The sequence below is a fragment of the Piliocolobus tephrosceles genome, chromosome X (genome assembly GCF_002776525.5).
Source record: "Piliocolobus tephrosceles isolate RC106 chromosome X, ASM277652v3, whole genome shotgun sequence".
Taxonomy (NCBI): domain Eukaryota; kingdom Metazoa; phylum Chordata; class Mammalia; order Primates; family Cercopithecidae; genus Piliocolobus; species Piliocolobus tephrosceles.
In genome coordinates this window covers 73,596,855-73,619,698 of record NC_045455.1, presented here as the reverse complement: position 1 = coordinate 73,619,698, position 22,844 = coordinate 73,596,855, and the positions used below count along the sequence as shown (strand labels likewise).

The 22,844-nt window shown below is 39.8% G+C and overlaps 1 protein-coding gene and 1 long non-coding RNA gene across 12 annotated transcripts in view; one reads left to right on the top strand and one right to left on the bottom strand.

The window, feature by feature from the left end:
* Nucleotides 1-22,844, bottom strand: part of ENOX1 (ecto-NOX disulfide-thiol exchanger 1) — a 566,136-nt gene that overhangs the window by 65,177 nt on the left and 478,115 nt on the right. For all 11 annotated transcript variants that reach the window (XM_023187381.2, XM_023187382.2, XM_023187388.2 and 8 more), the window contains one exon: nt 1,321-1,428. In XM_023187381.2, the coding sequence (XP_023043149.1) occupies nt 1,321-1,428 (108 nt within the window). The remainder of the gene's footprint in view (nt 1-1,320; nt 1,429-22,844) is intronic.
* The window catches only part of LOC111523072, a 128,141-nt gene that overhangs the window by 98,551 nt on the left and 6,746 nt on the right, over nt 1-22,844 (top strand). The window contains exons 4-5 of the long non-coding RNA XR_002725424.3: nt 7,464-7,532; nt 8,267-8,296. This is a non-coding gene — a long non-coding RNA (uncharacterized LOC111523072). The remainder of the gene's footprint in view (nt 1-7,463; nt 7,533-8,266; nt 8,297-22,844) is intronic.

Genomic DNA, 22,844 nt, shown 5'->3' with positions numbered 1-22,844 from the left:
GAGAAAAGAGAAATTCACCCCTCCCCACTCCGGTCAAAGCTCTCTAAAAGAAAAAGAATCGGGGTGAGAGAGCAGAAAACAACAAAAGCTCAGAGCTGTGTCGGTTGATTTGGAGCAAATCTGGACCAACTCAGTTCCACTTTGCTGGGAGTCTTTTCATAATGTAACAGTGGAAAGGACAGTGATTTCAGGTCTCCTCAACTGCAGGTCATTGTGAATTCAGTCAACTAGATTTTTCACTTCAACCTCTTATATCTGAAATCATAGTCAGCCTCAGTACAAGTTACTGAATCCATATTCATCACATGAAGATAATTATAAGTTTTATAAAGCATTTTCTTCCAAAGCTATAAAGGTTTATAAACTAATATCTGTACTTTTCTCTCACAAATCAATCATACCTTTAGGAGAAAATAACTAAAAAGATATTTCTGGAACCCAAACCATTAACAAAGTGACATAGAGCTGACTTTATGTTTTCTCAAATGTCACCTTTGAAGTTATATATACAGTGTAAGGTTATTTATACAATAAATAACCTTGATATGCCAGTGAAAAATTTAAAACAATCTCATTTGATTACCCACAGGGGGTTGGGGTTACTGTATGCAATTTTTTTCCTTCAAATTGCCATTCATACATTGTTGGCAGCAAGTGAAGGCCAGAAATAGGAAGGCATTTCAAGAGCTCTCCTGGTTCCTCTCATGTAGATCGTGGGCTTAGATTTCACTCCGCTGCCTGCCGCGTGCTCCATCTTACCCTGCTGTAAGACAATACTTTCCAATCCACTTATCAATGTCACGCCACACTTTTGTATCAAAGAAAGCCACAAGGAAATGATCAGATTTACAAACTTCATATAAAAGGTCTGTTGCTCACCACGGTTACATAAGTACCCTGATGCACAAGGAGGATAGTTTTTAAATGTTGCTGTGAATCAGTCCTTGTTCATGTGTCTGCGGGAGTCTCATGGGTTACGCTAAACTCATTTTCCTCACTGTTAGACTTAAGAGGAAACCAGCTGCTTACTTTGAAACATACCTCATTGCCAGTATTTTGAAACTTTATCAAAATTTGTTTGTCTTCTGGAAGAAACTTTCACACAACACTGGCAGGCCTGGGCAATCTAAACAGGTACAGGAGTGAGGACAGCGACACTGGAAATGAGGTCATAAATTCCGCACAGCAAAGCTGCTAGGAGGTTTCAGGCTAACTGTACTGCAGATTACCTTCGTAAACGTTTGCACGGGTGACGCACGGGCAGAAAGGCATTGGGGTGTTTGGACTGATTCATAAATCGGAGCTGTTTCATTCACTTACTTGTTCCTGCAGGACTTTTAATAATGCTTGCGTATGGGACTGCTCTTCCTTCGCTTGTTCCAGTTCTGACTTTTTGTTGTTTAACTCCTCCTGGATAGTTAGCAATTGCTGTGAAATTAAAGGATATTTAGCATAAGTAGGGTCGAAGGCCAGGTGATTTAAAAATATCCACAATATCCATTCAGAGTTATCAGTAGAAGATGTTTACATGTCTTGAAGCTTAATTCAGACCTCAGTTGACCTTGTGTGTTTCCACACTAAGTATCAGGGGCATTGCAGTTTTGACACACTGTTAGGTTGTTTGTGATACTGATGCACAAAACTCGTTTTCATATTTGTGAAGGCATCATTATATTCCTTTGAGCAAATGCCTATTTGTAAAAATATATAGGATAGTGCTAATACATTACAACGACAGATGAAAAAATTATAATATAGTCAACTTGTCCAGTGTTGCTTCATTTTACATATTGCAGTAAAGCTAGCTTTACAGAAACTCTATAAAGCTACTTTGCCAAGTGGCTGGGACCACAAAAGATCCCTTTGCTTTCTCTGTTATGACGGTGATGTTTTATTAGATCAGCAGGACTGAAGTCCAAACTGCAATCAATATATCAGCCGAGAAATTTGCTGATATAAACTGTCAAAACACTAAGCTATGGCCTACACTGCTATTTTAAAGCAGGGCCACTGAAGGGATTTTTGTAAGCCCTGAGCTTCCCTTGCCCTATCAACTGTAACTCATGTGAAGGCTTTTCCTTGTCTGCCAAAAGTACAGTGCTGCGCAGTGCGAATTCTTTGGGACCTAGTGATGTGTTAATATATACATAGGCCGGAGAATACATTCAAGAGCTGCAAACCAGACCCTGGAAACAGCTCTGACTATTCAAAGCTTCTTGACAACAAAGGACTAGTTGGAGAAGACAGAAGTGCATTTCTTCTGCTACTGTACATAACAACTGCTGTACTAATGATCTGGAAATGTTAGTGGATTCCTGCCATGAAGAGACCTGTCTCCAACAGCCAGGCTACATCTTCAGGGCCTTGACAAGCTGGCTGCAGAGCTGCCTGGCCAGTTCCTAACCATCAAAGCCTGGAGAAACACTGGCACTGGATTTCTCAGGCTTAAACCTACCAACTGGAAGGATTAAATTAAATCTCCAAAACTACTGGTTTGGGGGAATTTTGCAGGGTAGGAAATACTCAGAAAAACACACTGCGCTTTCCCTTGGGCTTGCTTGTTCTGTTAACTGCTGTAAGAACCTACTTTGGTCTTGTAGCATCAACAGTGATTTCTTACAATTTTCTAAAAGCTCAGTGCATCCTATTTCACCACCTGCTCATGAAATAATCAATCACATGTGAGGTAATGTACACATTCCACATTCTCTCACTTAACAATTTATGGGATTTAATTGTGCATCACTGATGAAAGTACAGAAACCAAGGAGCCCATATTGCACTTTGGCATAGTGACAAGTACCTATATTGTGTCCAGGCAGTGGGGAATGGCTCTGTTCCTTCATTCACATTCTTAACTGGCCCCAGAACAGTTCCAAAGGGAACTGGTGCCCTGACTTGGGTAATGCTGAGTGGATTTTACTTCGTGAGACAATTTCAAATCCAATCCTTAAATCTCTTTTGAAAAATGACCCAAATGAAAGATAGGAAGTTGTCTTCAAAGGTAGGTAGCTTATGTTTGCTTACTGCAGCGCTTGAGGTGGCAAAACCAAATATAACTGATGTCCAGAAGAAGGGAGGTGGACATTAATAATGGTGTATCTGTATCATCAGACATTATGCAGCCCTTTAAAATGAAGTTGCACAAATGTCTTCCAATGATACAGAAGCTCAAAAAGCACTGCTCAGCAAAAAATACGTTCAGGTTACAAAATTTAACTTTGCAGCATATTCGTAGGAAAGGATCTAGACGCTGTCTCTAGGTGGCTGGGTTCATGGATCTTTCTGTTTTGCTTGTCAATTTTCTGATATATCTGTAACAAACATACACTGGTTTAGTAATGAGAAAAAAGCAAATGAATTTCAGATTGGGGAAGAACAAAGAAAGGAATACTACTTGGACACATCTCTCAGCTATTACCAATACTGTGAACAAATAAGAGGGAGAAGTGCATTGGAGTCTTCATTTCATCCACATACTTACAACTCTTCCTTCTATTAAAACACACACACACACACACACCTTTCCCTTGACCACTCTTCTTCTTTTAGTCTCCCTCTTATCTCATCCATTCTTGGATTCACACTTTTTAAATGTAACGTCTTCCCTCTCATCAGTGCTTCCTTTTCTTCTTATGTGTAGGCAATCACTTCAATGATGTAGTGTCTAGATTTTTATTTCAATGTGTTTTTCCAGAACATATATTGTTGTTTTGTGTGATTTTTATGTGATATTGTTTCCTATTGTTTACTGTGTTTTAGATTAGCATTATGTTTTTAAGATCCATCCATGTTACTATTTTTTTAATAAATGAATTTATTAAAAAACCTAATGGATTTTCCCTTTTTATTCCCAAAATGTGCTATACATAAGGAAACTTTGAAATTCCCTTGAGATTTTACTGAGCGTGATTTATTATTATTTTTATTATACTTTAAGTCCTGGGATATATGTGCAGAAAGTGCAGGTTTGTTACACAGGTATACACGTTACTATTTTATGTATCTAATCCATGCTTCTGATGGGGTACATCCACCCAGTTTTACCCAACCCTCTCTCATAGTGAAGGCCATTCAGATTACCCCAATTCTTCCTGCTGTATACAAGTCTGCAATGGACCATGCTAGTGCAAGTTCCCTTAAGGCCCTATGGGAGGATTTCCCTGGGATGCGTATCCAGTGGTAGAACTCTTAGGTCAGAGTGAATTTGGCAAAGCTGCTCTCCGGGATGGTTATGCCAGTCTACCTGCCAGTCAGTGGTGTGTAAGAGCTGCTGTGCTCCACTGAATAATAACACTAAAAGCATTGTTTAGCTTTCTAATTGTTGCCGGTTTAACAGAACACCAAGATTCTTCAACTTTGAAAAATTTTGTACTTCTTTGATTCCCTGTGATTTTAAGCATCTTATATGCTTGCTAGCTATGGGGGTTTATTTATAATTCTTAAAATAGTCAAGAGCAGTGGTTTTTAATTCTGACTCTCCATTAATATTATCTGGGAAGATTTTCAAAAAAATACTTATTTCTGGACCTGACAGAAGACCAATTAACTCAGAATACTGAGAGGTGGGACCCAGGCACTGATCATTTTTAAAACACCTTCACAGGTAATTATTCTAATATGTAACTGGGGATGAAAACCACTGTATCCTGAAATGCTTATTTAATCTTCATTCTACTGTAATGTGACTTTAATCCGTAGTACTGTACTCAAACTGTTCTCACGACAGTCACCAGTGCCTTGCTAATTGCCAACTAGTATTGCAGGTTCTTTTCTTCTCACTACACGCTCTCTCCAGGGGATCCTAGTCACGCCCATGGCTTTAACTACATATCACACGTGCTGGTGCTTTACAAGAGGCCTTTACAGCCCCTGCCTCTTTCTTACCACCTACCAGACCCTTCACTTCCTGTGTTTCCAACTGTGCCCATTAGCACACCTACCCTTCCCACCCCAACCAGTCTAAGCCTCTTCTCCTGGTATCCAGAGTTAAAACCTTGAAGTCAACGCTGGCCCTTTCATCCCTCTCACAACCTCTTTGCCGGTTCCTTGACCTTTTCTCCATCGCATCCTTGCTGTCGTCATGAAGGCTACCATCTCCTCTCCTCTGGGTTCTTCCTGTTCTCCCTGCCGTTTACCCGACACTCCTGAGAGAGTTGACTTCCCATGAATTAAAGTGCTCCCTTGATTAAAAGTACTGTAAATTCTCTAACCCCTGTAGATACAATCTAAACCACTAAACTCATCCTTCCCCAGACATGCCTGTTGCTTCCATGACTTATGATAAGTTTCCCACTCAGAATTCTGTCTGGCTGATTCCTACTCATTCCTTAAGCACCACCTCAGATGCTGCTTTTGGCCCAAGATCAACTCAGATGATGTCTTTGTAAAATTGAAAAGAGCCCCATCCTCTCTAGGCAGACACAATCCCTCACCAGGCAGATGGCTGGGCACCGGCTTTGAGGCCTGATTTCATTCCCACTTACCCCTTTGGCCTGCTGCTCTTGTCCAGGGCAGAACCTACACTATGAAATGCGGTAGCCTTGGGTTCTTCCTCCATAAAAATGTTCTCTAATGACTGAAGCAAAGTTAGTTCATCTACCTTCTTGCTCCCAAAGCACTTAATATGGTATACCATATTTCATATCTGTCTCCCCAACCAGACTACATTCACCAATATTAAGGTCAATGATTAGGTTACCTTGAATATATAATAGGTGCTAAATGAACAAATGAAGGGATAAATGAATGTTTGCTCGTTTTCCCACTTCTATGGGATTAAACCATGATCCAGCAATAACAACAACAAAAAAAAAACCCACCAAAACAACAAAACAACCCCCCAAAAAACCACCTGAGGAACGATAAACTACTAATGTATTGTTCTAAATATAGGGGTATATAAAACTTTTTGAGGAAAAGAGCAGTTTCATTTAAGACATTTTGATTCATTACTTGGCAGTTCCAGATATCCTTCTTAATCTGAAAAGAAATATTTCTCAACAGGCTAAGGAAATTTAATCAATGAATTTATAATTATGTAATTTATTCTTCAAGTTTCACCACAATAAGCACAAAATCACCACTATCAGAAAAATAAAGTCAACACTCCTAGACTGTTTTCTGCATTCTATAAAGTTAATGCGCTCTTTTGTTTTCAAGGTATAAACTCATAATCTAATATTTATGTATTCAAAACAACGATGATTCAAAACTGCCACTCTTTTGACTAGAGGTCCTATAAAAGCAGGGAGGTAGTTCACAACTAGATCATTTAAGTCAGCCTTTCAGGTCTTTTTCACTTGAAATGTATGAGTGTCTACAATATTCTTTCTAGTTTGAATTTTTAAGTACTAAAGTGCCTCAATTATGGAAGTTCATAAGCAGCTAGAACTTAGAAGAGTCTCTTGGTTGGATTGGCTGATGGCAGCATAATTTTAATTTAACATTTGAGAGTGTGGCATTAAACAGATGCACTATTACATTCTTTGGTGGTTACAATTGAGTGTGTTCCAATTAGACAATTATCCATATGCCAATCAAGTGGAAACACTTGGGCAGACCATAAGCAGGTAAATAAATGCTGTACCTGACACATCTTGATATTTCCAGGCCACTGATTTAATGGGATCATCAAAGAGCATTACAAATGTTATTTGGCGACCTAGAATAAGTGAGGTCACATTTCCATTTTTACAGGTTGGAGAATCATGGGCACACAGAGGTTAAGTCAGATATCCAAGGTCATGCTGTCTGAGAGACCCACCACTTGCACTACTCAATTTTCCTCCCTCAACCCGTGGTTTCTAGTCTGGCAATCACACTGCGCTGTGAATTTGGAATGGAAATCAGCACATGCCAAACGTAAAATCCTCCTAGCAACGACTTCTATCTAAATAGTCATCATTTCCACGTAGGAGCCAGGCTTGTTAGAGACATGCTTTTGTGTATACTTCTGTGAGCGGTGTGGTAAAATTTGACGTCCCTTTAAGAACAATAATCCCTTCCTTGTCTTTTTTCTTAAATTGTATAATTTTGTTACCAAGGTGAAGTTTTTATATAGGTAACAGATTATATAAGGTTGGTTCCATGAAAGTCATAGATGACAGTGCAAATACCCTATGTGAAACACATCAGCCACATCTCGTTGTAAGCTGAAACTCACAGGATTGTGGTAATTCAGGAATCTTTGGCAGGATAGTGTGGGGTTAGGGGAACTTCTGTGGGAGAGAGGAAGTACCCTTCCTAAATTTAGGTTGGTGGTGGGTCGGGTAAACTAACACAAGGTAGATAGATATAGACAGTGACTGACACCAACACACACACACACACACACACACACACACACACACACACACACACAATTTCTTTTCTTATTCTCTTTGTTTCAGGATTTACTCCGTGCTTGGCTCTTCGTTTAGTTCTAAAACAATCTGCTAATATTTATCCATTCATTCCTTTAGTCAACACTGAACTCCTGCTGTGTGCATGGCACTGGGCTGGGCAATGTGAAGGACACAGAGGAAACAACAGTAAGTAGCCTCTCCTCTAGATGCTGGGTCACAAAGATTCTTATACGTACATGATAACTAAGTCAGGACAGCACAAAGTACTCTTATAATGGCTATAACTGGTGTGGTTTCCATAGGAATCCAGGAGATTTCCGGGGATCAGTTTAGGGGTCAGGAAAATGAGCTCAGGAGATCCATCTTGAATCACAACTTGTTCCACTTATTGGAAATGAGCCACTGAATATTCATGATAATAGTCTGGAAATAGTTGAACCCACAGAATGTTATCAATTTAAATTCAATGTGTTTTTACTCTTTTGGTTCAGTTTTAATAACTGTTGTTCCATCTCTATAACTTTGCTATAAATCAGATGTCCTACTCAGTGGGATAATCCTTTAAGGCTAGTAGAATATCACCTAAGGAAATGAGGCCCAGAGGTTTCCAAAGGGAATTCTCACCAAAGGAGATGGTGGGTGTGACTGTGTCTGATGATCTCATCCCAGCAGTCCTTTTACAATTTGCTCTACGTGGTGATACCCTGAGAGTGTCCTGCCCCAGCCTGCCTCTGTATCCTGTTGCCAACCTGATTTTTCCCAGTATTTCAGCCTGCAATCTGAACTCCACCTGTGACCAGCTCTGCCAGATCCCTGTCCTACTGTAGATGGAAGTATCCACCCCTTGATCCCCTTTCTCTTGGTGGGACCCTGTTACATCCCACCACCCCACAGCTTACTATGTCTTCATGTCTCCCCAGGACTCTCCAGACCATCCACTGCTCCATCAAGTAAGTTTTGGTTCTCACTGACTTCAGAACTCTTTAGGAATGTCAGCCGTAGGTCCCACTGATGAGGTTCTACCTATGCTTGTTTTCCATCTGACACTGAATCCTGAGCTAATTCCTGATTGTTAGAGAAAGTCTGAGATGTAAAAAATCAAGTGAACATTATCACAACCTAAGAGCAAGGCTTTGCCTAAAGGCAAACACATCTAACAGGGTTTCTGACAAAGGAGAGAACCTGTCTCTGGGGAAGGGCAATCATTTACCACCTGGTATCTACAATGCTCACTTTTCTCCTTGGGAAAAAAGGAATTGAACTAGCTTGAATTTTCTTGTTACATGGGCTGGTAAGACTACTCAAGATCTATTCTAGTTTAAAATGTCATCTGCTTCCACCTGGGGATGACACTGCACTCAATTTACACTAAGGTATGAGGGTATCCAAGCCTATGGCCAGTGTATTAACCCTGGTGCCCCCCTCTCTGCCTCAGGCATGGTGACCCCTGGGGGAGAAACATCTCTTGGAGAGAACTCCACCATTCCGATGACTGATAACAGGAACGCTGGATCATAGAAATGAAATTGTGTTCAGAGCCTAATATCCTATTACACTAGGCTATACATATTTAATTCCTTGGGTCTTTCCTCATAAATCAATTCCTCTAGGCCTTTAATCTCGTCAATATCTTTTCTGATATTGAATTTTAAATGCCATTCTCATTGCTAGGCAGAAAGGCAATCTCTTGTTCGTGATGAGATCAGGCTTCATTTCTAGCTGAGAGATGTTGGGAGCATGGCCCTGTTCCCTGACCCTGCTGTTAAGATCCTCATGTCAGCCAGACCGCACAGCCCAGGTGCAGGCCTGCCTGGGTTGATCTCTGAGAGGTCAAAGCAATGATCCCTGGGGTCATGCCTATCATTACTCTGGGAGCCTGGGACAGCTATGGAGAGGAGTGAGAAAGCTCAAGTAAGTGTTTCCAAGGGTCTGGCTTCTCATGGGGGTGCCTGAGGCATGAAGGACCCTGCTGCCCCTGACCTGGCAAGGATTCCTGTGGAATGAGTAAGGCACAAGCTGAAGGATGCACACCGTGTGCGTACATCCGAGCAGTATCTCCCAGGGCAAGGGTGAAGGGAGGGCACAGGCTGTGTGTTCTCTAGGGGAAGAGAGGACATGGAGGAACTCCAGAGAACAAGGACTTAGAGCTGAAATGTTTCCAGGTTCCCCAGGGCTGGCCTAGAATGCAGTGGGATTTCCTCTGCTGCAGAGAAAAGGAAAAAAATCCAAGAATCTTTGAGCCATGAAAAATTTCCAAAGGGAGGAGTGAGGTTTTTTAGGACCTCAAGAGGCACAGAGAGGTTGAGAAAACACAGGAAGACATCTGAGATGCAGACTTGAGGGCCTAAGTCTGCAGGAAGTGGTGGGGCACCAAGGACAGGGCCTGGGCTACCTGCCTCGGTATAGGAGTTAAGCAGGTACAATCGTACAGAATGTGAAAACAATAATAAATCTAAAGGTGTATCCATCTATCATCACTATGCACCAGCAATTCTAGGCAAAATCGTTGAAAACCTGTCCTTCCTCACAGCAATCTTTTGCTGATCTAAATTCTAATTGTTGCCATTACTGTTAAGATTTAATAATATGTATGTAATCTTCAAATTAGCATATTCTGTTGCTTGCCTTTTAACAAACATTTTATGTGGAAACTGATTTGGAAAATTTCTAGCTTTATACAGTCTGCCCCAGCTCTCTCTCACACGTGGACTCTGCACACATTTGTTCTGATTTGAGCTTGCTTTGGATACTGTGTCTCCAGCCTCCTGTAGCACTACATATATTCTGCATTTCTATACTAGATTCAAAATAAACATTGACAGCACAGTTTTGCAAAGACGATGAACTAGAACTTGAGCTACTTCCGTTCATCCCACAACACCACTCTGAGAATTTTTATGTTTAAAGTTTAAAACAATGAAACATTTTTAGTTGGCAAGTGAAAATTTTAGTTCGTATGTAAAATATGTTTATGTTTCAGTATTTTTAAAATTGAAATTTTTCTTTATAGATTGCTAGCTTTAAAACTAAAAGACAAATCAAGAAAATGTTACATCAGAGACACAATACTTGTCAAATTGTGCTCTTTGCATTTGGTTTTATTGATACTTATGATTTACTGGACAATTATTTATATACAGCAATATGTTAACTATAATCAAGAATCAAAGTTCAAACTGGTAGGTAAAGAAAACTATTGAATAGATAGTTGCAATTTTTTCCTTTTATCACACTATTTTATTTTCTTACTGGCATAAATATACATGAAGTTCAAAAGAAGAAAAAATTTAGTCTCCATTTCTTTCTTGGCCATTATTATTCATTCCATTTTATGACAGTTAATGAAAATAATGTTGTCTAACTTTAGAGGAGGAAATATTTAAAAAAAAGATCCTCTGAGTGTTAAATTTCACTAGGCACACAATTGTCAGGCAGCCAGTGCCTGAGACGGGGAGAGTCGTGACCTTGGCCTGTTGGGCTGGGGGCTGGGGAGAACTGTTTCATCAGACAAGATTTTAGAGACCATTTCCTTTGCTTGAATGTGCCCCTGGGACTGGTGTGAAAGACAGATGCTTCATGGCATTCCCATAATCCACTGGAGTTACTAATTATGATATACTATATCCCAATATGGCAACATGATTCTGAAAAGAAATATGGTCAAGGACTGGCAAAAAGGCAAAAATGAAGCTGCATGTCGGCATTTCAAAGGCTAGCATGATTAGCTCCATTATCGGCTTGCTGTGCAAGCTTGAACAAGCCACTTTCCTGCTCTGGTCTCCTCTTTTCCCTATGCCTTCTGTCCTTACAACTGTCGCGTGAGGAATTATTGATCATTTGCAAAGGAAGATACCGATGAATTTCTTGACTACAGAACACAGTAAAGGTGGATGTAAAAGTGGTTTGGAAGGCTCTAAAACCTATTTTCTCTTCTACAGATAATTTTCTTCACAGTGTAATTTGCAGGGTCATCTCAGGTTCCTGTTTTTCACTTTCTTCACATGTTAAATAAATATAAGAATACTTACCAGTAGGATATTCTATCACTAAAGAACATGCGTTAATTATGTGAGGCTCCTTGAAGGGCAGAGGGTGCCCACTGAGTTAAATGAAAGTGCTGCCATTATCCTCTTTGCAAAAATGGAGACACTAAGACCCACAAGGTGAAGTGACATTTAAGTCACATGAGTGGGCAGTACTGGGGATTAATATTCAGAGAGAAAGGTCGGTTGTTCAGCCCCAGCCTAGCCATGCCGGGTGTCCTCCTTCAACCCATGTTTAAAACATAGGCCAGCCAATTTGAAGTAACACCATTCATGCACTTCACAAGAGAAGGTGTCAAATACCTTGCTCAAGTAGGAACATGTATCAGTGATATTCTCTCCCTTGCCTTTGCTGGCAGTTCTGCTGCAAATGATAATCCAATTTGCTTGGATTTATTTATTCTTATCACTTTTGTTTTCTGCAATTATGTGAGGTGGTCATCACCCAACCTCTGGGCACGTGTACAGTTGTTAATATAGAAATTTAAAATATTAACATGCTTTCCAGCCAGGTTGGCCCATTTACTTCAAATCAAATAAGAACCTGATTGAACAGCTGGGTCTTGCACTACGCCCTGAAGGCCAACAGAAATTTGTTCTTTCTTTACAGATTTTATAACCTAGTTATGATCAGAGATTACGGCTAGAAAAACCCCTATGGGTGACTTGTAACCAAAGGCCCGTGGCCCTCTTTGGAGGTGCCTTTTGCAAAGCGATCTGGGCCTCATTCGGTTTACATTGGAGAACCAAACAATAACTTGTTTTAGCATCATCAACAACAGATACTACCATCATCACTAGTCTCTTTGGTTGCAGTTTTAGGAAAGAAGCTTTTGTCTTAATGATTATAGAGTAAGAATATGTGTTGGAGTCCAGAGAGCTTTTAGTTAAATCTTAGTGGTGAGAGTTGCAAGGATCTAGCCTGTTTTGCAGATCAGTGAAGAGAGAAAATATAGCTGAAGGTCTGATCCATCAGCCATAGATGTCTGACGAAGGATGGAAAACTTTATTATGGATCTACAAGGTCTGTGTCACCTATATTACTTAACTCCTGATAATTGTAGAACTTTAGTGACGTTAATTCAATGATTACAATAGTCCCAATTTTTCTTTGTTAACACAAGTAAACATTTTTATGACTATGAGAATCAGACATTTAGGGGTAGGGTAAAGAGAGAAGAATAGCCCTGAACTTAGCACATTTAATCTTTAGGTGGCTCTGGAACAAGCTATGTAAATGGCACCTTCATCAATCACTAAGGGAAGTGAGAGGGAGAGGAAGTTTGCTCCTTCCTCCAAAGTTTCCAAGTTATTTAAACACATTTAGGCTGCTCTGGAACCCAACATTTTAGGAGTGTCAGAGTAACTAGAACTTTTGGAGGTCTCCAAGTTTCACCTATTCCCTACTCCAGGGTCAAGCCCTGGATAGACAGGTGAGGGCTGCATTAGACAGGAACAGTTTCTCCATAGGCTTTCAACCACCTGTAGCAACTACTGAACCTCTGAACGATCTCAGATTTGTCCTGTTTTTGAACTTCAGACTCCTTGTAAGGAATAAATAAATAAATAAATAAAAATAGCAGCAGCAGCAGCAGCCGAAAACCTCAACAAATACTGTCATTGTGAAATGTGCCACATATTCTTAATACCTGCTGCTGAAATCTATCTGGCAAAATACAATACAGCAACACCATCTTGCATAGATTCCAAAGTGCAGAAAATTATCTTAAACCAATCTTCTCTGCTTCAGAAACATTAAATATAGAAAGCATTAAAGAAGTGAGCTGAGTTAGACCCTTTGCAATAAATGGTGTCAGCATGGCCAGGAATGGTAACAGCAAAAAAGGCTTCCAAGATATGAAAATTAAGAGAAATTAGAGCCCCAACTTCACACTTATTATCAATATCCACGTTCCTGTGATGAAGTGCTCCTCTAGCTTTAGCAATCCCCCTACTCTCAGTTTGCAATTGCATACATTTTAACATTGCATGTGACATTTACCCGTGAAAATTTCCAATCACAAATTTTGCTGAAGTCATCTGAAAGTCCAGCTGCTCACAGTGATGGCACAGAAAAGATGATCATTTGTGATATATGGGTACTTAAGTTTTCACTGTAGAAATAGGGGAGGGATAACACCAAGGTTAGTGTTGATGATTTTTCAAAAGTGAAGAATAGGAAGACCACGTTTTTAGGGTCTGCTGGTAGACTTCATGTAGCAATCTTTTTCTGCTTCCAGGGACAATTTGAAAATGTGAATCATGATATTAATCAAGTGATATAAATCAGTTGCATTCTAGTCCAAGTGATTATATGAGGACTGAGAGAGATTATATTGGGATTAATCTGGGAAGGTTAAAAAAAAAATCACATTTTGTCACTGAAGTTGCTAGGGATAACCTTTATCAGAATAAGAAAGTTCCTTTCTATTCTAAGTTGTTAAAAGCTTCATTTTTCTTTGGTTGTTTTAATTTAAAATCATGAATGGATATTTGCTGGCCATCAAAATGATTGTATTATTCTGGTTTTGCCTGTTAATGAGATAAATTACATTGATAGATTTTTCAATTGTTGAACTAACCTTGCATTCCTAGAATAAATCCAGTTTGGTGATTTATAAAATACCAGATTAATTTTGCTTTTCTAAAGGAATTATAAATCTTTGTTCATAACTGAGCCTGGCCTATAATTTTTCGATTTTAACTTTTAACTGTTCTTGTTTTATTTCAGTATTAAGTATACTAGCCTTATGAATTAGTTGGAAAGTGTGTCTTCCTTTTGTGTTCTTTGAATGAGTTAGTTAAAGATTGGTATTCTTTTTCTCTTTCTTTTTTTTTTTTGAGATAGGGTCTTGCTCTGTTGTCCAGGCTGGAGTGCAGTGGCTCGACTGCAGCCTCAACCTCCTAGGCTCAATGATCCTCCTGAGTAGCTGGGACTACAGACATGTGCCACCATGCCTGGCTAATTTTTTAATTTTTTGTAGAGAAAGAGTTTTGCCATTTTACCCAGACTGGTCTCAAACTTCTGGGCTCAAGTGATCTGCCTGCCTTAGCCTCCCAAAGCGCTGGGATTACAGGCATGAGCCATCACGCCCACCCTTGGTATTATTTTTCTTGAATGTCTGGTAGAACTTTCCTAAAAAGCAATTTTGGGTCTGTTGCTTTGATGTAAAAATTTAAGCTATTGGCTAGGTGCAGTGGCTCATGCCTGTAATCCCAGCACTTTGGGAGGCCGAGGCGGGTAGATCACGAGGTCAGGAGTTTGAGACCAGTCTGGCCAATATGGTGAAACCCCGTGTCTACTAAAACAACACAAAAATTAGCTGGGCATGGTGGCACACGCCTGTAGCCCCAGCTGCTCAGGAGGCTGAGGCAGGAGAATCGCTTGAACCCAGAAGGCAGAAGTTGCAGTGAGCCGAAATCACGCCACTGCACTCCAGCCTGGGCGACAGAGCAAGACGCTGTCAAAAAAAAAAAAAAAAAAAAAAAAGTTTAAGCTATTAATTCAAGCTTTCAATTTCTTTCCAATTGAGTTTTGATTATTTTTTCCTATTGAAATTTCTCTGTATCACCAAAGTTAAAAACTTTTGTCATAAAGCTATTCCTAATATTCTTATATTTCTTTAGTCTCTGTTGCATCTAGAGTCATACCTCATTTTTAATACTGTTTTTAGGTTGTTCTTTTTTTTTCTTGACACCTATTGCCAAAGATTTTCCATTTTATTTGTCTTTTCAAACATTTGGCTTTGTTGATCTTCTCTATTGTATGGTTGGTTGCTATTTTAGTTATTTTTATTCTTTCTATTATCCCCTCTACTTTGTGTTTATTAATTATTTTTTGTTTGTTTATTTGAGACAGGATCTCACTCTGTTACCCAGGCTGGAGAATACAGTGGTGCAATCGTGGCTCACTACAGCTTTGACCTCCCAGGCTCAAGGGAATTATCCCACCTTAGCTTCCTAGTTATCTGGGATCACAGGCACGTGCCACTATGCTTAACCTACTTATTTTTTTTTTTTTTTTTAGAGATGGGGTCTCACTATGTTGACCAGGCTGGCCTCAAACTCCTGGGCTCAACCAGATCCTCCCTCCTTGGCCTCCCAAAGTGTTGAGATTACAAGTGTTAGCAACTGTACCTGGCCTATTGTTTTTTTTCAATAGAAATGGGATGCTTACCTCACTGTTACTAGTTTTCTTTTTTCCTAAAACAAAGTTTAAAATTTTTCCTCTAAGTTCTGCTTTAGCTGCATCCCACAAGTTTTGATATATTATGTTTTAATTATCAATTACTTCTAAGTATTTTTAAGTTAATTCTAATTTCTTTTTGAAGCTGTGAAAATGATGTATGTTTTAAACTCTCCAGATATATGGAATTTATTTTAGTTATCATTTTTGGCACTGATTTCTAACAATTTAGTGTGGTCAGAAAATACAATACCATTCTTTTGACATCTGTTGAGATTTGCTTTAAGGACTAGTATGGGATTAATTTTTGTAAATGCTCCCAGTATCTTTGAAAAGTATGATTTTCTTTATATGTCCTACATATTGAGCTTATAGTAGCTTACAGTTACAATGTTAGGGACTTCACAGTTAGGCCTTTACAAAAACTTCCTGACATAAACTGTAAGTGGCACTGAAGATAAGATATACAAACCATCAGGAAAGAAATATAAATACCAGAGAGAAGAGGACAAGGTGCACAGAGAATGAGAGAACAAAATCATAGCGTACCACCCTATGTTTAAATGACTAAAAAATGCATAACACGCTGGCTCAGCAAATGACTTAGTATAAAAATGTAAATCATAGGTGGAAATATACATATCTTAATACCATGAAGGAGAGTTCCAAAGCTGGCCAAGGAAACCCACTCTGACTGAATCCCCGAGTGGGACCTGGTTTAAAATAAATTAAGATGGTAATGGTGGTGGAAGGCATAAAAAATAGAATGCAGTTGTCTCGTGGGTCAGCAGGATGAATTAAGAGAACAAAAGGAAGAAGAAAATAAGATAATTTTTAAAATCTCTTTGAAAGTCACTGTGTTGGTCTTTCATTTATAAGCACTACTTATTACATTCTTCCTGGGAAACTTACTGCCAAAGTTCAAATATACTTTCTTCTTCATTCTCTTCCCCAGTAAATAAGGCTGCTGTGGCTATTTGTGAAAGGTGTGTGTGTGTGTGTGTGTGTGTGAAAGAGAGAGAGGGGAGATAGGAATAGAGACAGAGACACAGAGAAGAAACAGGAAGCACAAAAACTGGAAACTGGAGAGGTAATGAGAGGCAATTATAAAAGAGGAGAAAGAAATATGTAGAGAAGGAGAGTCAGAGACACAGACAGAAGAAACAGACAGTACAAAGACGAGACAGGTCATTACCAAATGGAAGAAGTTGCATGTAGATAAGAACTTGGCGATGCAGGGTGTATGTACTGATCAATTGAGTGAAATGGGTGGTCTGTAAAGTGAGGACCAGATTGGGCCCTAGCTTGTTTAAGTTTCCCTTGATGACTATTCAGGGTGCTTTGTTAAACAGAGGAGAAAACATAGTCTTTAACTAACCATCTAACATCTTGGAACTGAATTCCCAATTCCACACTTTGGTTCCAATTCCAGACACTTTAACTGACTAAGTTTGGCTGTTTGATTGGACAGTATTTAAAAATGATTAACGCTCCATGTTTATATGTATATGGAGAAAAAGACTGAAAGGCTATATGTAAATGTTAGCAATAGTTACATCTACATAGTGACACCATGAATGATTTTTATTTCCTTTTATATATTTCTTTTATGTTTCCAAGTTTTGTGCATTGAACATAAATTCTTTTGTAAAATGAAAAAATAAAACAAAAATTTAAATGACAAAACCTAGACCCAGGAAAACTGCTACACCTACGTTTCTCTTCCTCTGTGTTTTCTCTTAGTCATATAAAGAGGAATTTTTTGCCAAGGCAGGCAGATCACCTGAGGTCAGGAGTTTGAGACCAGCCTGGCCAACATGGTGAAACCTCGTCTCTACTAAAAATACAAAAATCAGCCAGGCGTGGTGGCAGGTACCTGTAATCCCAGCACTTGGGAGGCTGAGGCGGGTAGATCACGAGGTCAGGAGTTTGAGACCAGTCTGGCCAATATGGTGAAACCCCATCTCTACTAAAACAACACAAAAATTAGCTGGGCATGGTGGCACACGCCTGTAGCCCCAGCTGCTCAGGAGGCTGAGGCAGGAGAATCACTTGAACCCAGAATGCAGAAGTTGCAGTGAGCCGAGATTGCACCACTGTACTCCAGCCTGGGTGACAAGAGTGAGACTTTGTCTAAAAAAAAAAAATGAGTTTTTTTTCCCCCTCTAATTCTTCTTTCTTCTTTGTTCCAATGCTGTATTTCTTCACTCCCATCAAATTTCTCCCTGCATTTTCTTCACTGCTTTCATTTCTGATGAGAAGGGAAATTGCCTGGTCTTCCTAATCCTCATGTTGCCTCTCCTAGCCAGCTGCATGAGAAAGCCCTGGAGCATGAAGACCCCCAACTGCAGTGGGAGTTGAGACGGGTAATTACATCAGTTTGGCTGGGAGCAGGACACCTGCTCTAGACAGACAGCCATGTTGCTGGCAGGGTTCAGGGCTTCAGTGTGAATGAGTCGGCTTCTTGGCATTGGTAGACTAGAAAGAAATGAAGTCAAAGCCAGACCACAAGGAATCATTTTAGTGTCTGTAGCTGGAGGGAGAAAGATGACAATGGTCAGCATGGAAGGCCAGTATGTGTCTGCAGCAAAAGTCTGCTTTGATGTATTACATTTAAGAAAAGATCCATTTCACAATAAATCTGGTACTCATAATGTGATATAAACTCTAAGTCAGAAGGCAGTTTCCAAAAGAGGCAGTGAAAGGGAAGGTCATTCAAAGGTCATCCAAAGACTGCCAGGGGCACAGTGTTGGGAAAAGCAGAGTTCCTTTATCCTGGGAATGGAAGTCTACTGGAGAGTCAGGATTTCCCATTGCAGACACCAGGGAAAGCAGCAAAAGGCAGAAGCCATATGATTTTAATAGTCTGCAGGGCAATGCCATTATTTCTGCCCCTGGCTCCTACACTGATTCGTCTGCTAGCCTCATTATTTTGAGAAGGAATGATTACTAATGAGGATGCATTTGATTAATGGCAGAGCAGGATGACTAATGATGAGACGAAGCCTCTCATAGTTAAATTTTATTAGGGCTTCTCTTCCCCTTCCCAGAAGTGAAGAGATTTGTTTTCATGATTCAAATTTAATAAATAAAAGCTGCATGTATGTTACTTTCCTTTCGCAGGCTCTTACTCTGCTAATGCAAAGACCAAAGTAGGGGCTATGACACAGAGTCAGAAAACAGGCAATGAGTTTTTGCCAGTAATATTTTAGCGATCTCCAAGCATATGAAGGACGGAACTTCCTAGTCTTCTGCCGTCTTGATGATTGCAGTTCTGAAGCACTGCTTTCAGGGTACGCTCTGGAAAGCCATGGTGTGGGGTTATTGAGGGAACACAGGGGCTGGGGTCAGACAGGCCTAGGCTGCAGTTCTGACTCTACGTGGTATACCTGTGCCCTGGGCCAGTCTCAGGTCTCACCTCTAGCTCTCAGTTTCCTACTTGACACACTGGGATAGTCACATACTCCTGAGTTGTTGTGAGGACCACATAAAATAATGTGAAGGTGCTTTTGTGAGTTAACTGTAGAAACTGGGTCTTCCTGTTGTAAGGGGCATTGGAGCAAACAGCACAGGCCACCCTGTGTCAGGAAATTATGACCTGAACTTGTCCCGACTAACTCTGTGATCCTGAGTCTTCTTTTAAGTCTCAACATCTTTTCATACTTTCACCAGGAATATGGCAATGACAGTTCACATTTATTTGTGAAGAGCTTTTCAAAATGTCCTCATATACATGATCACATGTGATGTATGATTTTATCATAGCAAGCCCTTAGTGAGGTTGGCGGCACCTAGTCTCCAGGAGAAGAACTGGAGGTCCAGACATCCTGACTTTCCCAAAGAAGTACAGAAAACAGTGAAGCTGGAGTCACATTTTCCTTCTACTAGTTCAGTGTTTTCATTTCATTATTCATGCCCTTAGGTGGCATGAGTACAGCTTATCTTCTTCCTCATCTTATGACCTCTGGTCAGTGAAGACGGCAAGACACTCAGTGACCCATCCTCACTCAAAACTGCTAAAAACATATAAGGAGGCTTCCTCTCATCTTCATTTTAGTCTTTGTATCTTGTCCAGAATTAAAAGGGAAAGTGCTCTGAAAACTCCCAAACCTCTAACAGATGTCATGTGTGATCATTTCAAACAGGTAGGGCTTTGTAATGTAAAGCCCTGGGCCAAGAATTGGAGAATTGGTTTCTATTTCTGGTTCCAAATGGAGCCAACCATTCCTTCAAGAGTCTCACACATTGAAGTGAGATTCTTACCTTCTTGGGATATACCAGGAGTGTAATCTGCAAATGTCAGAAAATGCACACACTGCCAGCAGGAACCCTACAAATGACCTTGAACAGCCTAAGGAAAGGTGCCAAGGAATTATGAGAATTATCATCTTGTGGCCTATTATTATAATGCACCATCCCAATATTCTTGGCCGAGGAATGGATAAAAAAGGAAATTACAAACCCTGGGGTTGTTAAGAGAAAGGAAGACCATGGTGGACCCCAAATTTGGCAACTCTTGTGAACCTTGATGTTGAAGTCACCGAACCTTTTTAAAGCCATGTAATCTGAGAGATATACATGTTTTATGATTTTTCTGATTCTAGTAAAATGTCAGTGACTTTTAATATGAATGTGGGAAATGTCTTCTGCATTTCTCACATCCATATTCTATTCTATCCTATTCAGAAAGAAGTAAACTTAATCTGGGTTGTCAAAGAATCAGATAAACATGGGGTATGTCTTTGCAGCCATAGCTTGTAAAGACTCCAGGTTTTTATATGTGTATGAGTGTCTATTTATATATACACATTTTTATTTTTTGAAATTTTTAAAGCTGAATATTTGACTACTTGTACATGAGAGTCTAAAAGCTCCTTTCTCTACACTGTAATGAGATTTTCTTGCCCTGTCCAGTGATACTGAATTATTTTCTGTGCTAATGTATAATCTGTCATATATTAAAGATATTATGATATCATTCTTTCTGAATGAGCCAATAACCACATCATTGTGTATGGGCTATTCCTTCCTTCTAATTGAACATTTTTGAGGCTCATAAGCTCTACTTAGAAGGTAGATCCTCCTGATATACTGCAACTTAATTTCCAAACTTTCTATCTTTAGTTTTTTTTTTTTTTTAACATTCTACATCTAAGTATTTAAATCTTTCATAAAGGCCCTTAAAATTAGTAAAGTTTCAGGATACAATAACTGTACAAAAATCAGTAGCACTTCTATTCACCAACAATGTCCAGGCTGAGTGAAATGAAGAATACAACTGCACTTACAATAGCCACAAAGAAGATGAAATGCCTAGGAATACAGCTAAGCAAGGAGGTGAAAGACCTCTATAAGGAGAACTATGAAGCACTGCTAAAAGAAATCAGAGATGACACAAATACATGGAAAAACATTCCATCCTCATAGGTTGGAAGAATCAATATCATAACAATGTTCATACTGCCAAAGGAATTTACAGATTCACCACTATTCCTATCAAATTACTAATGTCATTCTTTACAAAATTAAGAAAAACTATTAAAAAATTCATATGGAACCAAAAAGCCCAGACAACCAAAGTAACTTTTAAGCCAAAAGAACAAAGCCAGAGGTATCACACTACCCAATTTCAAACTATATACTAAAAAGCCACTGCAACCAAAACAGCATGATACTGGTACAAAAACAGACACCTAGACCAATGGAATAGATCAGCAAACTGGGAAACAAAGATGCACACTTAACAACCATCTGATACTTGACAAGGCTGACAAAAACAAGCAATGGGGAAACGACTCTCTTTTTTTTTTTTTTTTTTTTTTTTTTTTTTGAGGCAGAGTCTCGTCGCCCGGGCTGGAGTGCGGTGGCCTGATCTCAGCTCACTGCAAGCTCCGCCTCCCGGATTTTTACGCCATTCTCCTGCCTCAGCCTCCCGAGTAGCTGGGACTACAGGCGCCTGCCACCTCGCCCGGCTAGTTTTTGTATTTTTAGTAGAGACGAGGTTTCACCATGTTAGCCAGGATGGTCTCGATCTCCTGACCTCGTGATCCGCCCGTCTCGGCCTCCCAAAGTGCTGGGATTACAGGCTTGAGCCACCGCGCCGGGCCGACGACTCTCTATTCAATAAACGATTATAGGAAAACTGACTAGCCCTAGACAGAAGATTGAAGCTGGACCCCTAACCTTTCACTGTCTACAAAAATTAACTCAAAACAGGTCAAAGATTTCAATGCAGGACCTCAAACTATAAAAATCCTAGAAGCCAATCTGGAAATTCTCTTCTCGACTTTGGCATTGGCAAAGATTTTTTGGCTGAGTCCCCAAAAGCAATTGTAACAAAACCAAAAATAGACAAGTGGGACCTAATTAAAGAGCTTCTGCAAAGAAAACGAAACTATCAACAGAGTAAACAGACAACCTACACAGAGTGGGAGAAGATATTCACAAACTAGGCAGCTGACAAAGGCCTAATATCCAGAATCTCTAGGGAACTTAAATCAACAAGCAAAAACCAAATAACCCCATTAAAAAATGGACAAGGCACATGAACAGATACTTCTCAAAAGAAGACACAGAAGTACTCAACAAACATATGAAAAAATGCTCAGTGTCACTAATCATCAGATAAATACAAAGTAAAACCATGATGAGACACCATCTCACACCAGTCGGAATGGCTATCATGAAACCCCGTCTCTACTAAAAATACAAAAAAAACTAGCCGGGCGAGGTGGCGGGCGCCTGTAGTCCCAGCTACTTGGGAGGCTGAGGCAGGAGAATGGCGTGAACCCGGGAGGCGGAGCTTGCAGTGAGCTGAGATCCGGCCACTGCACCCCAGCCTGGGCGACACAGCGAGAATTCGTCTCAAAAAAAAAAAAAAAAAAAAAAAAAAAAGTCAAAAACAACAGATGCTGGTGAGGATGTGGAGAAAAGGGAACACTTGTACACTGTTGGTAAGGAATATAAATTAGTTCAGCCACTGTGGAAAGCAGTCTGGAGATTTCTCAAAGAACTTAAAATAGAGCTACCATTCGACCCAGCAATGCCATTAGTGGGTGTATACCTAAAGGAAAAGAAATCATTCTATCAAAAAGACACATGCACTCACATGTTCATTGCTATGCTATTCACAATAGGAAAGTCACAGAAGCAACCTAGGTCCCCATAAATGATAAATTTGATAAGGAAGATGGGGCATATACATACCACGGAATACGAATACAACCATAAAAAAGAATGAAATAATGTCCTTTGCAGTAACAGGGATGT